The sequence below is a fragment of the Macaca fascicularis genome, chromosome 12 (genome assembly GCF_037993035.2).
Source record: "Macaca fascicularis isolate 582-1 chromosome 12, T2T-MFA8v1.1".
Taxonomy (NCBI): domain Eukaryota; kingdom Metazoa; phylum Chordata; class Mammalia; order Primates; family Cercopithecidae; genus Macaca; species Macaca fascicularis.
Window position 1 is genome coordinate 99,274,690 of NC_088386.1, and position 17,340 is coordinate 99,292,029.

At 37.7% G+C, this 17,340-nt stretch overlaps 1 protein-coding gene across 50 annotated transcripts in view; it reads left to right on the forward strand.

The window, feature by feature from the left end:
• Positions 1-17,340, forward strand: part of ABI2 (abl interactor 2) — a 109,318-nt gene that overhangs the window by 53,344 nt on the left and 38,634 nt on the right. For 8 of the 50 annotated variants that reach the window (XM_074009833.1, XM_074009834.1, XM_045367549.3 and 5 more), the window contains 5 exons: positions 1,111-1,128; positions 10,812-10,909; positions 14,453-14,599; positions 15,374-15,498; positions 16,509-16,691. In XM_074009833.1, coding sequence (XP_073865934.1) covers positions 10,827-10,909; positions 14,453-14,599; positions 15,374-15,498; positions 16,509-16,691 — 538 coding nt within the window. In that variant the 5' untranslated portion in view covers positions 1,111-1,128; positions 10,812-10,826. Of the gene's footprint in view, positions 1-1,110; positions 1,129-10,809; positions 10,910-14,452; positions 14,600-15,373; positions 15,499-16,508; positions 16,692-17,340 lie in introns of those variants that run through there. The other 42 variants (XM_045367524.3, XM_015432609.4, XM_045367535.3 and 39 more) reach the window with 16 other exon arrangements.

Here is a 17,340-nt window from a genome sequence, read left to right on the forward strand (position 1 = left end):
TGATACTGTACAGTTCATGTAGTTGATTTTTTTTCTAATATAAGCATACTTAAAAAACACACACTGTTATGGATGGAAATCAGTTAAATCTAAATTTAATGTAGATCTAGGTAAAAAGAAAATATACACTGTAAATTTATTTTTAAAATCTCTCTTCAGAGTTTTGATCAAGCACTATTATCTGGAATATGGTATTTAATTTAACTTTTCTGAGACAAGGTCTCACTCTGTCACCTAGGTTGGAGTGCAGTGGCACAATCATAGCTTACTCCAACCTTGAACTCCTGGGCTCAGATGATCTTCCCGTGTCAGCTTCCCTGGGACTACAGGCACATGCCACTGTGCTGAGCTAAATTTTTTGTTTGTAGTGACAGGGCCTGTCTGTGTTGTCCAGGATGGTCATGAACTCCCGTCCTCAAGTGATCTTCCCATCTTGGTCTCCCAAAATGTTGGGATTACAGGTGTACAGGATTACATTGTGCCTGCCCAATATTTAATTTTATAGCCAATACCTACATGCATTTAGATTACTAATAAGAGCATGTTAAAATAAGATGTGTAATTGGATGGTTAGTTAATAACTGAAATTTATTCTAACTTGGGAAAATTTATTCAAGGCTAACAACTGCTAATGGAATATTTTAGAATACTGCCAGAATCTAATGCCAAAAAGATACTTAGAATATAAAGTGTGATATTTCTGTTTGCCCAATTATGTAAGAAAAAAGTAATCTGATTTTTTTTATATATATAATTCATATGTTTACATCCCCCATTCTTATAATTCTCAAAGTAAAATGTTTTTCTTTTAGGATTCTAGCCCCTTCATTTTTTGACTTTCCGTGTTTAAGGGTCATTAATTTGAAGAAATCTTTAATAAAATTAAATTTTTGAATAAAACAATGTCTTAAATTCATCAAAGAAACTTCTGTTCATGACACATTCTGCTTTAACCACTCTTTCTATGATCTACTGAAACATTATTTTGTTAATGCTGAATGCTTAACTTGTTTTTTCTTTTTTTCCTTTCTCTTCACATCCTGAAGTTTCAACTAACCTTTCAATGCTTTTTTTCCTTACCTCTTTTATTTGCTCCATTTATGCATTAAGTGGTTGCTTAGATTTAAGGTAAGAGATTCCAGGGCTGGATTTCCATTCTTTGTTCTTATGTAGAATATTACATATGGGGAGTTAAAGAGATAGTTAACACTTGGCCTTTTAAAACCCAATAAATAATTCCTCCTTTTTGTTTTACTTTTTGTCATGCAACTTTGTGGTGTGTCTTCATGTTCCTTGCGGGCAGATATTTTTGTCTGTTTTGTTCACTGCTCTATCCTTTGTGCCTAGAACAGTACCTGACACACACATTAGGTGCTTAGTAAATATTTGTTGAATGAATGGTTATTTTGTAATGTTAATATATTTTGTGAAACTGAAACGTGAGGTACCCTATCATAAAAATGTTATGAAATATAATTAGCTGGATTTTTATAAATATAGAGACTTTGTTGTGAATTGGAGGGCCAATTAATGTGCTTTATTTTACCCTCCCCCTGTGTAATAGCCTTTTTATTCTATAAATGGTACGCTTTCTGATATACCTTATGGACAATATGTCATTATCTTTTAATCAGTATAAAGAAATTGAGAAGCAGAAAATATTCAGTGGCACAGGGTTTTTTTTTAAGTTGCAGTATCATATTTTTGTGGAAAAATTACTCTTTTTGCCAAATAGCTGAATAAAGAATATATTTCAATATAAACTTTAAAAGTTTTTAAAGGTGAATATAATTATATACAAAACATCAAAAGCCTATGACAATATTTAACAGAATATCAATTAAGAATTAGAGATATTTCCTGTTATGATTCGTTTCAATAATGTTTTGGTATTTTGGAGGATTCGTGGTAAAAGAAATTCAACTATATTCAAGAAGCCTGCCTAAAATAGAAGGTTACTACAATTATATACCAAACTTAGCATGCATTTCTTCTTTGATTTTTTTTTGTAGGTGAGTTTCATAGTTTATTTTCAAATATATATTCCTCCCATCTAACACCCATTATTTGCCATATCTTCAGTGTAGAAAGTGATGACAAGATGACTGAGCTTTGAATCATTAACTAGTACTAACTATGGCCACACAACTTTCACCTGCCCATGGTAGGTAGATATGATTGGAAGAGCCCAAGCATATGGACTCCTGTATTGTTGATTGGATTGTTGGTTCCAAATCCTCAGTCATGGTGAGTAAGATGTGGAATTGTGAAGAAATTCCTTTTGCTTAAAATAGGTGGGTTGCAGTGAACTAGACCAAAAGCAGACTGTGGCTGCTTTGGTCCTTTTACCCTAAAGTCTGTATTCAAATTTTGACCATTGATGTGTTAACCTCCAAAGTGATAGAAGTACACGGAAAGTTTAACTGAAGAAAAAATACGGAAACAAACAAATTCTTTACCCTTAAAAGTTTAGCTTGTCCAAGCCACTGCCTTATGCTTGTTTTCTGTAAACCCCACTGTGATTCCTTCTTGATGTTCCTGCATCAGGATCTGTTTCCATTGTGAGAGATAGGCCAAACTGAGAGTCTCCTAGAAAGATCTAATGAAGAATCACACTTAGATAAGATCCCTGAGCTTTTTGGAGCCTGTGGATTCTTGCAAGTATCTTAGAAGTCTCCTGATGGGCAATAGCATTATAGATTCTTTATCCTCATTTTAATCAGGATAGCTGATTAAATGTTGCTTTAAAATGTGCTTAAAATTTAAAGCCTGTTTAAGACCTAGTCTTTTTTCTTTCTACTTCTCTTTATCTCTTCCTGAGCACTTTTTGAGCTCTGTCTTTGTTGCTCCCATTGCTGTCATACTTTTTATACTTTTCAGACAGACTCTAGAGAAAGTCATCATACTTTAGGACCAGACGTGTGGGATTTGACTCAGAAGAGACCTCCTTGTTTAAGAGTTTAACTTTTACTATTTTATACAGCATGTTTGATGCTTAATGGTTCTTGTCATCTGAAATTTGGATTAACTGTTTTTGTTTTTCTTCAGTCAAGTTACAAATTTAAGAGTTCATAAGGTTTTTAAAAACAGTATGGTAATAGGCTGGGCGTGGTGGCTCACACCTGTAATCCCAGCACTTTGGGAGGCTGAGGTGGGCAGATCACGAGGTCAGGAGATCGAGACCATTCTAACTAACACAGTGAAACTCCGTGCCTACTAAAAGTACAAAAAATTAGCCGGGTGAGGTGGTGGGCGCCTGTAGTCCCACCTACTCGGGAGGCTGAGGCAGGAGAATGACGTGAACCCGGGAGGTGGAGCTTGCAGTGAGCCGAGATCGTGCCACTGCACTCCAGCCTGGGCGACAGAGTGAGACTCTGTCTCAAAAAAAAAAAAAAAACAAACCAAAAACAGTATGGTAATAGTTTTATAACAAAGGACGTACAAAGTCAGTGGATAGAATGCCATATTGGAGGTGTTTTCATATATACCTAAGGCCATATAAAAGTGGAATGTACCTTGAACTGGTTCCTATTCCCTATTTTTTTTCTTTGGAAACAGGGTCTCTCTCTGTTCCCCAGGCTGGAGTGCACTGGTGTGATCACGACTTGCTGTAGCCTTGACTGCCCCGACACAAGTGGTTCTCCTGCCTCAGCTTCCTGAGTAGTTGGTAGTACATGCGTGCACCACCATGCCTGGCTATTTTTTAAAAAATTTTTTGTAGTGGTGGGGTCTCACTGTGTTGGCCTGCCTGGTCTCGAACTGTGGTCAAGCCATCCTCTCACCTCAGCCTCCCAATTGTGAGCCACCATGCCTGGCCAGTACTCTTTTAGTAGTAAAAAGAATTTTAAGACCCTGTTACTGAGGTCAGTATGATGTGTTTGTAATGAATTTTTGTGTTGAAAACATTAAAATTGTCACTAATGAAGCTAAACTTAAGTATTTTTAAAATAAGCGTATTAGTTTAATCAAAAGTAATAAAAACTTATGTTTCTTAACGTATTATTTCAGTTGAACATCGCCCAAGCAGATTCTTTTTTTTTTTTTCTTTTTTTTTGAGATGGAGTGTTGCTCTGTCGCCCAGGCTGGAGTGCAGTGGTGCGATCTTGGCTCACTGCAACCTCTGCCTCCCGGGTTCAAGTGATTCTCCTGCCTCAGCCTCCCTAGTAGCTGGGATTATGGGTGCCCGCTGCCACGCCTGGCTAATTTTTGTACTTTTACTAGAGACAGGGTTTCACCATATCGGCCAGGTTGATCTCAAACTCCCGACCTTGTGATCCATCCGCCTCGGCCTTCCAAAGTGCTGGGATTACAGGCGTGAGCTACTGTGCCCAGCTCAGATTCTTAATAATTGATGAGCAGGGCTTAAGGGTTTTACAGCCAGCAAATTAAGAATATAATAGTTTTAAAAATTTTGCTTAGTATCTTGAAGATCCATCATTTAGCCCCATGTTTAAAAAATGGTCTGTTTTCACTTGAGTACTATTTTTAGCAAGTATTTGTCATTCCTTACAGAAATATGATAAATTCCCCTTATATTTCTAGCTTTCAGGTACAGTTGAAGGTGCACTCTTTTTTTTTTTTTTTTTTTTTTTTTGAGACAGAGTCTCGCTTAGTCGCCCAGGCTGGAGTGCAATGGCGCAATCTCGGCTCACTGCAAGCTCCGCCTCCCGGGTTCACACCATTTTCCTGCCTCAGCCTCCCGAGTAGCTGGGACTACAGGCGCCCGCCGCCTCGCCTGGCTAGTTTTTTGTATTTTTAGTAGAGACGGGGTTTCACCGTGTTAGCCAGGATGGTCTCGATCTCCTGACCTCGTGATCCGCCCGCCTCGGCCTCCCAAAGTGCTGGGATTACAGGCGTGAGCCACCGCGCCCGGCCGAAGGTGCACTCTTAAAAATTTATCCGATACAGCATCTGGAAGAAAAGCTCAACCTTCAAGAGACCCATCTGTTTTGCCTATAAGTTCCAACCTTAAGCCATCAATTCTGTTTTGACAAAAGCCAGTTGTTAGAATCTGTTTTCAAAATCAGGCAGGAGTTTGTCCATCTTTATTTCTCTTGTTTTCTTTACCTGTTTCTCTTTCCTCTTACTCCTAATCTTATGTTCCCTTATTCTCTGTGTTTTATTATTGGACTCTCGACTTGATAGGCTTTTTTGTCTTTTAACCCTTTTACTAAAAATCTTAACCTCTGTCCTGAATTTATACTCTAATTCCTGGTTTCAACTTTGATTTTCCTCAGAGGATCTTCTCGTCCTTTTCCTGATGTCCCTTAGGAATTGAAATAGGAACATACATCCTCTGAAGAGAGGGATAGAGGTCTCTAGAAAGCCAGAGAATTATGTACTACATGGGACTATAATGGGAAACAAAACTGGACAGAGAATGAAGGCCTAGAGGTGACTGACCTCAGCTTTTTCCCATCCTCACTATTTCACATACAGACACAACCTACATACACTTCCCCTCTTCTATTTGTATATTTAAATTCTCTTTTCTTTTTTTTTTTTTTTTTTTTGAGACGGAGTCTCGCTCTGTCGCCCAGGCTGGAGTGCAGTGGCGCAATCTCGGCTCACTGCAAGCTCCGCCTCCCGGGTTCACGCCATTCTCCTGCCTCAGCCTCCCGAGTAGCTGGGACTACAGGCGCCCGCCCCTGCGCCCGGCTAATTTTTTCTATTTTTAGTAGAGACGGGGTTTCACCATGGTCTCGATCTCCTGACCTTGTGATCCGCCCACCTCGGCCTCCCAAAGTGCTGGGATTATAGGCGTGAGCCACCACGCCCGGCCTCTCTTTTCTTTTTTTTAAAGAGATAGGGTCTTGCTCTGTTGCTCAGGCTAGAGTGTCGTGGCATGGTAGCTCGCTGTATCCTTGGGCTCAAGTGATCCTCCTGCCTTAGCCTCTCAAGTAGCGGGACTACAGCCCCTCCTGGAGGTTTTTTTTTTTTTTTTTTTTTAAAGAGACATGGTCTTGCTGTGTTGCCCAGTCTGGAATCCTGTTCTTTTAAAACTTAACAAGTTGAAGAAATTGTTAGGGAAGGTTTCATAGAGAAAAACTAGCTCAGGATTTTTCTTCTCACATTGATATGTCTTTTTTTTTTTTTTTTTTTTTTTTTAATTTCTATAGAATCTGTAGACATTTCTTTTTTCTTTTTTTTTTTGAGATGGAGTCTCACTCTGTCACCCAGGCTGGAGTGCAGTGGTGCTATGGCTCACTGCAACCCCCATCTCCCGGGTTCAAGTGATTCTCCCTGCCTCAGCCTTCTGAGCAGCTGGGATTACAGGTACCTGCCACCACGCCCGGCCAATTTTTGTACTTTTAGTAGAGACAGGGTTTTGCCATGTTGGCCAGGCTGGTCTGTGAACTCCTGACCTCAGGTGATCTGCCCTCCTTGGCCTCCCAAAGTGCTGGGATTACAGGCATGAGCCACCATGCCCAGTCAGACATTGCTTTTTATTTTAAGCATGTGAGTCTTATTTATTTCAAAATACCTTTAAAGCAGAGAAATCATTTTATAGACCATTTTGTCTCCTTTTTTTCCCCACATGCCTTTACTCTTGTACCTAGAGGTCTGGTAGGAGATGAATAGATGAGGGGTATACGACATGTAACATTTTAGGATGCGTCTGCCACTGTTCTGTTGCAGTAGGTCGTCTGTTATTGGGAGATTTCATAGCAGAGGTGATGTCTTCTATGAATTAGAGATACTTGGCTGTCCAGACATGATATTTATAATGAATATTATATCAGTATTCAAGGAGGTATTGAATGTACCAAAGAAGGTAGAGCAGGATACGTAGGAGCATTGTAGAAAAAGTATTAAGTCAGGCCAGGCATGGTGGCTCAAGCCTGTAATCCCAGCACACTTTGGGAGGCCAAGATGGGCGGAGCATGAGGTCAGGAGATCGAGACCATCCTGGCTAACCCGGTGAAACCCTGTCTCTACTAAAAAATACAAAAAAAAACCTAGCCGGGCGAGGTGGCGGGCACCTGTAGTCCCAGCTACTTAGGAGGCTGAGGCCGGAGAATGGCGTAAACCCGGGAGGCGGAGCTTGCAGTGAGCTGAGATCCGGCCACTGCACTCCAGCCTGGGCGACAGAACGAGACTCTGTCTCAAAAAAAAAACAAACAAAAGGCATTAAGTCACAATAATTGGCTTAATGGATGGTGCCAGTTGTAGTGATCTCCAAGGCCTAGTCATAAAGGAACTGCTTCTACCTCTGGTGGTATTTGCATTCCTTCATCATAACCCAGTGGGAAAGTGTTTGAGCTGTGGCCATGCATTAACCTTCATCACCTAAATGAAATATTTCTTCTGTTTTGGAGGTTTCTCTCTGGTAGGGAAAAAGTGGGAACTTTTCCAACTTTTCTTTCTTGTACCTAATACCTGCTTCACATAGCTCTTGAGGACTCTTCATTTTATGGAATAAAAAAAATACATAACGAAATTATCATTGGTATCATAATTCCCTAAACTGTTATTATGTGCCTGATGATAGTTCTGCTGTGTTTATAACTTTAAAAAATATTTCAAGTGAAATTGCTATTATGAAGTGGCTGCAGTATTGCTTTGTTTTCCTTGTCTTGAGTTTATGGTATATGTTCTCTCTCTCTCTCGCTCTCGCTCTCGCTCTCTCGCTCTTGCTCTTGTTAAGTTCCTCTCCATCAGCACATAGAGATCTCATCTGTTTTGCTACTTGTCAGGAAATGTTTTATCTCTTAAATACTTCCCTCAAAATAGTTTTTTTAGGATCAATCATGATGGCTGTCTAGTAAATATATTTTTATTTGTACCAGATTATTTTAGTTCTGAAATATAGTTTAACTTTAATTATAATATAGATTTTACCTATTATAAAAATTATTTTGTTTGGCATTGATTTATGTTCTTCCTTTTCTTCAAATTTGAAGGCAGTATTTATATTCTGCATAGCATGTTTATTGTTTTACTTAATGTAGAAACATTTTTCACAAGGGAAAAGCTGCCTTGAGGAAATATTGAAAAACTCTTTTAATAGAAAGGTAATGAAATATTAGTGAGGTATAAAATTAGATTGTTTGAACATTCTACAGAGATTCCTGTTTCTTAAGTGACTTAGGTTAGTCATCCAATCCCATTAACCAAATAAATGCAGTCATTTGATGATTCTACAGATCATAAAATGTACCAAGTTATACTAATAGAAATGTCGGCCGGGCGTGGTGGCTCACGCCTGTAATCCCAGCACTTTGGGAGACCTGAGGTCAAGAGTTTGAGACCAGCCTGGCCAAACCCCGTCTCTACTAAAAATAAAAAATTAGCTGGGCGTGGTGGCGTGCCTGTAGTCCCAGCTACTCGGGAGGCTGAGGCAGGAGAATGGCTTGAACCCGGGAGGTGGAGGTTGTAGTGAGCCAAGATCATGCCATTGCACTCCAGCCTGGGCGACAGAGCGAGACTCAGTCTCAAAAAAAAAAAAAAAAAAAAAAAAAAAAGAAGTGTCCACCAGATTTTAATATATAGATTGTTTATTTTATGCTGGTTTTTTTTTTTGGTGGGGGGGTAGGTCTAAAGACTTACAGAAGATACTGCAATTTAAACAAAAACATCTTGCTTACCAAAACCTAAAACAAATAGAAGTTGGAAAGCTCTTTTCAAATATTTTAGCTATCCCATGTATAGAATAAAATTCTCTCTTAAATTCCTGCTCCTTTTCCTTCCTGTTTCTAGCAGATTGATGTAGTTTTAGTGTTTGGTTCACTTCTCCCTCATCACTTAAAGTAACTTTGGGTTTTATGTTTTTTAAGGTTGAGCTTAAAGGACTTTGGTTACTACTTTAAAAAAATCTTCTGGTTTCAGAAATTAAGATATGCAGTTTTAAAAGCTATTCATTATTTGTTATATGGCTCCTAAAATTTTCCCCAAATGTGGATTGATTTTTTTTAAAAAAACTTTTTGGCATTTTCATTTTAAGATACGAGTAGTATACCCTCTGCTTATTAATGAGAGGGAGAGCAAGGATAAGTTAATCTTTACTCTTACCTGATAATGTTTGTTTTTATTGTTTAAAAGCAACAACAAAAGGATTACAGATAAATGCTTCACTTTAAAATATTGACATTTCAAAGGTATCATTTGTCATTAAAGATTGTTTTAACATCACACGCAACTTGTTCACTGGGCTATTCATTTGAAGAATTTGTTTCTTGAGATAGTATTTCTTGCCTATTCAAATAACAAGTATTATTTTAGGATTTTAAAAAATTCCCCTTAAGCCAGGGTTGGTTTTGATAGCCTCACTTTTCTGTATACAATTATGATTTGCTTTCTGAAAATTTATATTCTGAAATTACAGTTATGAATGTATTCTGGTTTCAATGGTATAATGTCTTGCAATTTTATTTAGGAAGTATAATTTGACTACTCTAGCCACATTATTTTTAGAAAAGTTGAGGTCCTTTTTAAAAATATATTTTGAAGATGGCAATTCAAATATTATTTGAATATTAGGGTCTTAAAATAGGATCAGATATGAACTTGTGTGGTGAACACTAACCCATTGGTAGTCTCTTGAGACTGCATTTGAACTACACTTGAGAGTGACTTTTCTTAGCTTTTTGAGATAGCCAGGGCTTTCTGTGTAAGTGCTGATATACTCCTTTGGTGACCTCCATTATTCCCAGATTACCCATCTTTCCCACACTTGCATTTTCAGTTGGAGATAGAATAGTGAGTGGAGTTACGGTCCAGCTCTGACTTAGGGCTATGTTACATCTTTCTCATGCCTGAATTCACCTTCAGTTTGGGCCTGAGTGGGTTCAATTTCCATTGGAACTAGGATATTGCCTGTGGCCCTTGTGCTGCTCCCAGTTGAATGGGATACTTCAGCCTTAACTTTCTGGTTCAGATGTTTAGGAACCTGGCTTGAACTTCTAGCAGTTTTCAGGTAGGTGATTCCCTCATAAGAAGATACTAACTAAATCTGACTTATAAGACTGGCCCACAATTTAAAAAACTAAATTTTTCTGTGTATATGATATGATTTATCTTTATATTCTCTAGTTACAATGGATCATATGCATAGTTGCATATTTTTATTTGGGAAATATATTTTCCTTATAAGCTTGCTATCTAAAGAAAGTTACTGGCCAGGTGCGGTGGCTCACGCCTGTAATCCTAGCACTTTGGGAGGCCGAGGCTGGCAAATTCCCTGAGCTCAAGAGTTTGAGATCAGCCTGGGCAACATGGGGAAACCCCGTCTCTACTAAAATACAAGAAATTAGCCAGGTGTTGTGCCTTGCACCTGTAGTCCCAGCTACTTGGGAGGCTGAGGCAGGAGAATTGCTTGAACCTGGGAGGCAGAGGTTGCAGTGAGCCAAGGTATGCCACTGCACTCCAACCTGGGTGACAGAGTGAGACTCCGTCTCAAAAGAAAAAGAAAAGAAAGTTATCTTTAAAAATAAGGAATTGCTTAAAAGCATTATTGTTTTTGATTGAGTTACTCTTTATTAAAACTAAAATTTTGTAGTTATTCTATTTAATTTTAATTGAATGTAATATCAAATAGTCTAACCAGTGATCTGTTGGTGTGATGGCCTAATGGCAAATAAAGTCTTTGCGTACAAGTTTATAATGATTTGAAAATCTCACGTTAGGAAGAGTCCTTTGAGTACAACTGTAGAATAATAGTAGAGTAGAAATTGCATATGAAATGCATGGCCTCTAATATTTTCCCTGTATTTAAACCTTCCCCTCCTTTGTTACGTAGTGTAGCATTATTTCCCAAAAGTGCCACTTTATTTCACTGCATACAAGTTTGAGTTTTCCTTAAAATTTTTTAGGTGAGTACCCAGAACATGAAGATGGGTGGGCTGCCGCGTACCACACCTCCAACTCAGAAGCCCCCTAGTCCCCCCATGTCAGGGAAGGGGACACTTGGGTGAGTATATAACTAAGTAGTAATTGAAAACCATTTCATGTAGTATTGTTTAAAAAGGAAGCACAACATATATTTAAATTATTTTTTGAGTATTTGAAGAGAGAACATTTTCTTTGTAGGATTATTGTTTGTATATATAACTTTCTCTTCTCTTGGGAAACACATTTTTATAGTTCAAAAAGATTCGTTTAGAAATTGTTTTTCTAGTGAATTTAAAATTTGAGGTAAAATCCTAGCCCAAGTTCATGATTTATTGTAAATTGCAGTCTAATTTTAATTCCTTTTCTTTCAGAAAATTTATATAGTCTTTTATATTACAGTTTAACTCCAACTATGCATTTTAAGCTGTGTAGATTATAAAATTCTGTAAAACCTACAAGAATATTGAGCTTTAGGCCAGGTGTGGTGGCTCATGCCTGTAATCCAGACACTTTGAGAGACGGAAGTGAGCAGATCACTTGAGCCCAGGAGTTTAAGACCGGCATGGGCAACATGGTGAAACCCTGTCTCTACGAAAAATACAAAAATAAGCTGGGTATGGTGGTGCATGCACCTGTAGCCCCAGCTACTCGCGAGGCTGAGACAGGAGGATCACTGGAGCCCAGGAGGTTGAGGCTGCAGTGAGCTGTGATCATACCACTGTGCTGCAGCCTCGGTGGCAGAGTGAGACCCTGTCTCAAAAAAATAAAAAAAAAAAGAAGAATATGGAGCTTTATTTTAGTCCTACAGAGTTGGGCTCTAGATTTGACATTTGGCAAAAATGACCAATTAATGGAAAAGCTTGACTTTTTTCTTCTAGAGCATCGTATTATAAACTTGGCTTATTGTGATTGAGATTTATGATTAGGTTGGCATAGTATAGCCCAGAAGCCAGATGATTAAAATTCTGTTTCAGCTGTGCTGTAACTTTATAGTTCCTGCATAGTCAGCTGCCGAGAATTCAGTTTTTTCATCTGTAAAAGGGGGGGTAATATTTGTCCTCTATCAACTTTTCAGGGTCACTGTACCACAAATTGGATTTTAAAAAATGTATAAGACAAAGACAAAATGTTTTGACAACCATTGGCTTTATTATATATGCTAAACAAGTTTTTAATTGACAGTCTTGTTTTTGGCTCCCTCACCACTACCACCACCACCATCACTACCACCACCACCACCACCAGCAGCAGCAGCAGCAGCAACAACAACAACAACAAAAAAAACAACCACAAACCTTCCAAAAACCAAAACCCAGTCAAGCACTGTGAATCACGATAGGACAAACTGATTTGAGATACAGTGGAGGATAGTGCTGAAAGAGGGATAATAGGACAGTAGGAGACCAAAGAATAAAAATAAATTCCAACCAGGAATAGGATGACTCTATTAGGGGTAGACAAAATAATTCTGCTTAGAGAGAGAGAAAATCTAGTGGATCAAGTAAGATTTAAACTTCAAGGTAGAATGTAGATGGCATAGTAGTGTATAATATTGCCAGGGGTGGGGGTAGAGAGATGAAGAGGAACTCTGTTTTTATTTTCCTATGGAAGCATTTACATTTGTATCATGTGTAGTGCCTTATGGATTTTGTTGGGTTTTAAATCAAAATTGTTAGTAAGATAAGTTACTTAGTCCCTAGAAAGTCCCTAGAAAAGTGAAACTTTGTGTTCTCAAGTTTTGAAGATTTGCTCCTATACCAGTGTTTGTTTTCCTTGTATATTAGCAATGGTTCTGCAGGATCCTTGGGGACCACAGTTGCTGAGACCCACTCTGCTAGTTGATGGCTATAACCTATTTTTCCACATAGTCTTTGCCTTGTCACCACATTTTGTTCCTTTGCTTTTTTAAAGAAAAATCTTCTTTTTGTCATTGCCTTCACTCTGTAGTTCTCAATTATCAAAGAATTTTTACTTGGATGCAACAGAACTTGTTATTTTTTTTGAGACAGTCTCACTGGAGTGCGGTGGTACAATGTTGACTCACTACAACCTCTGCCTCCTGTGCCCAGGCAATTCTCTTGCCTCCGGGCGATTCTCCTGCCTCAGCCTACTGAGTAGCTGCGATTACAGGTGCATGCCACCATTCCCAGCTAATTTTTGTATTTTTAGTACAGATGGGGTTTCACCGTGTTGGCCAGGCTGGTCTCAAACTCCTGAGCTCAGGTGCTCTGCCCACCCCGGCCTCCCAAAGTGCTGGGATTACAGGCGTGAGCCACTGCACCCGGCCACAACAAAACATTTTTATTGCCTAGGAAAAATTGTCTGAAAATTAGATGTTGGAGAAATTAATGTTTCCCATTTTATTTTTTAATAATTGCATTATAATTTAAGAGATGCTGGAACTTCCTTTTAGTATTTTAAATCCAAAGTCCTGACATTACGTTTTCCTCTTTTGACCCAAGATTTCATCCAGTGTCCCTTATTTTATTTTTAATTACGAATGTATATACTTATGTAAGGAGACTTTGAAGGGTAGTAGAGTAAATTGCAAAGTGATTTCATCCAAAATCAGTGATCCATAACTTGAGTGCCCCAGGAGAGCAATAGTTAAAGGAACTCTGGGATCCATACATTAAGTCATTAGAGCAACATCATTTCAGGAAAACTTTTTAATTTTCACATCTTGATCAGTTCTTATTCTTTTAGTGACCAAGATCTCATCTAAAATATGTCAATTGACTGTTTATCATAAAGAGTTTAGAAACCTAAGTAGAAATGAGAACTAATTTAATAATCACTAATTTCCCCATGTGCATCCTGTTTCCTGTCATATTTCCTTTCTTCCTCTTTTCATCCTCCTTATGAGGAAATTTTGGGAAAAGGTGGGAAATATGTGTTAATAAAATCCAGTCTGATTTGTATTTTACAGTTCAAAGTAAATAATATAGAAAGGCTGTTGTGGTGGTCATTCGCTTCCCCCCACCTTTGTAAATGTTGAACTCTGAGGAAGGAAAGAGAAAAGAGATCAAGGTGAAAGTTGAGGGAGAAAGTGAGAATGGAAGATGAGATTAAAGTGTGTATTTTTGTATACAGATGTACTTTAATTTCTATGTGTTTGGTATATAGAAAGGGAAATGAGTTATTATGGCTAGTAGTGATCATCAGTGTGGGGGTTATAGATCCGAAATCTAGATTTGTGGTTCCTGTCTTTGAATATCTTTGGTTAGGGAGAGAAGGGAGAGGAGAATAATTAGTGCATTCATGAAGTACAGTTGGGAGACTTCAATATGATACTAAAAGAATTCCAACTCTTCTAAGAAGAGAGTAGGGTCTGGGAAACATTGGCTTAAATGGTAGAGAACCTTTGTGTTCTTTGAGAATAAATGAACAAAATTGCATTAGCACAGGGAAATGAGGTTGGAGACTGAAAAATAACAATATTCACCAAAACCCTAATGGTAGAGAAGTGATACATTAGTAAAGACTGAAATTGGTAGCTGGGTTATGTTAAAACACATTTCCTATCTCTGATTACAAATTGTATCTCACTGCTGGCAACTCTTTGAATTTATTGTGCCGAAACTTGCTTAATCATACAATACATACGCTCTTCTTTTTGTAGGCGGCACTCCCCCTATCGCACACTGGAGCCAGTGCGTCCTCCAGTGGTACCAAATGATTACGTACCTAGCCCAACCCGTAATATGGCTCCCTCGCAGCAGAGCCCTGTGAGGACAGCTTCTGTGAATCAAAGAAATCGAACTTACAGGTATTTTCTCTACCTCAGTGCAAAATGTGATGGTCATAGTACCATAATCTGTTCAGATTACTTCAGGTAAATCTCTCATTTTCCAAGCACTAAGTTCTTTTCCTCACTCTCCTCTCCCAAACCTCATCTGATTTCACCTCTCTCTCCTCATGTTCTGATGCAACTTTGAGCAGTCAGGAAGTTGATAAAGAACAGACATCTCTAAGTGCAGACTTCTCTCCAAGTTTTAAGAGTTTAGTTGATCTGGAAAAAAAATTATGGACCAAATGTGGGAAATGTCAGGTTGTTTTTTGGTGGAACTTTACAGATGAAAAACTATACATAATAAAATTTTAATATGGGATAGTACATCAAAGTATGATTGTGAATTAAAATTACTCAAATCTGTTTAGGAAAATGTTTTTATTATAAAAGAAGTTTCTTCACATAGGCATTAAACTGGAATATAAAAAGGCAATATTGTTTTAATGTGTTAAACCTCAACATTTATCACTTATATTTCTGGATAATTTTTTCAAAATGTCAAAACAAGCTTATTGAACTCAGTTTTTCCCTTAACTTTATTAAGAAAAATACACACACACACACACACACACACACACACACTTTTTTTAACCTGTCACTGACTTGGAGCTCAAGGAAATTTTTTTTTGAAGTGGAACGCTTTTGAATTACCTTTATTGTAGCTACATTCATCTCAGAAAATGTTGGGAAGTGCTGATGATCTCTTACTGTTTATAAATACTCATGTTTTGGTGGCTCTTATTTCTTTAGCAGCAGTGGGAGTAGTGGAGGGAGCCACCCAAGTAGTCGGAGCAGCAGTCGAGAGAACAGTGGAAGTGGTAGTGTGGGGGTTCCTATTGCTGTTCCTACTCCATCTCCTCCCAGTGTCTTTCCAGGTAAAACATTCATGGTGCCTCATCTTCACTTTTCCTTTCTGAATTTGATTCAATTTGTGATTTAATTATGGTGGGCTTTCTTCATAATCAGAATTTTTTTTTTCTTTAGGAATCATAAATATTGGGAAGTCTTTATATATTTGTTATTTGTAATCTAGTGATTTGTAAGTGTTTGCTCAGTTTGCACTTCTCTTTATGCCTTTGGTGATGTGGCTCAGTTGCCGCTTTGAGGTTTCAGATCACACTTTGTTATGAGTTACAAGTTTAATTCCAGCTAGTGTTATGACAGTGCAGTCTTCGGACACAGTGGGAACTGAGTGTGAGAATCATATTAGTAACAGAAGATTGGGCAGATAATGAAAAGTAGTTTTGACAGTTAAATTTAGTGGACGTATTGGAATTTAGTAGTCTCTGAAAATGCTACCCTCTTTTCTCTGAAACTGAAAAGTTGCTTATTTGATTCGAGGAGATACACACTTAAAACTTAGTTTTAAAAACATGACACAAAATACATTAATAGAATGTTACATACTTAGTTACTTATAGTAACAAGTAGATAATGCCTTTTAAAAATCGTAAAGGTTTGTGTTTTAAAAAAACTTTTTTTTTTGCCTGATATCTGGAATATGTCTATTTTCTGATTTGTCTAATTCAAAATGGAAAACTGTTGCTTTTTAGTGTATTATGTTAGTTTTGTATACTATATACGGAATGTTATGCTAAAAATAACAATATGAAGGGAACACTTTTCTTCTGGAGTAGTGCTTTCAAATAAAAAGGAATGTTTGTTTTTAATGAATTGAAAAAATCTGTACGTTACCCTGAGCGTCTTGAATTATTTGCTGCTTATATAGACATCCTTTAACATAAGTTTTATTCTTTTTTTCAACTCTATTCTTTGGTTAGTGTTAAGCACTGAATATCTAACATTAAATACTCTAATACCTTTTCTAATCCTGCCTCATATGATTGCCTCATTAATGCTGCCTCTTACTCCTCTTTCCCCTCAGCCCCTGCTGGCTCTGCTGGCACTCCTCCCCTTCCTGCTACTTCTGCATCTGCCCCTGCCCCTCTTGTTCCTGCTACTGTCCCTTCCTCCACTGCCCCAGACGCTGCTGCTGGGGGTGCCCAGACCCTTGCTGATGGCTTCACTTCTCCAACTCCCCCTGTTGTTTCTTCCACTCCCCCTACAGGTAAGTATTTGCTTATTAATTGGCAGGCAGATCCAGTCATCTGGCTATTCTCTTACTTGCACCTTTGATTTTTTTTTGTTTTTGGTTTGATTGTACTTCGTATTAAAAAAAATAAGAATAATGTACTAAGAAAGTCTGTGACCAGAGATTAGCATTTCCTGAGAAAATTGAGGTAAAGTTTCTCATACATTTTTCCAATAGGGTAGCATAAATTTATGTTCTTTTATTGCTTGAATTTCATTTATTAGAGATTTTTAAGTTTAATGTGGAGCTACCTTATGTACAGTTTTTGGAAATTGTCATTAGAAATATTTTTATTACAGGTTAAATGATTAACAAAAGTCTATTATAATAATTCTAAGGTATATTTTATAGGAAATATTTGATACAACAAATGGAAAGCCTCTGTAAGTCTGTTTTTAACAGAATCTGTTGCTTATTATAGCAGCATTGGAAACTCATAGACAATGTACTTGTAAAGAATTTCAGGTTTATCTAAGTTGGCTAGTGTTTTAAAATTGCAATCTAAAATCTGTTTTGATTGGGGAGGAGATAGACTCAATTGCTACAAAATGTATTTGTACAGTTAATGATGCTGGCTAGTAAACAGGTTCTTATCTGCTATAAAATATATGTGTTTGGACATATA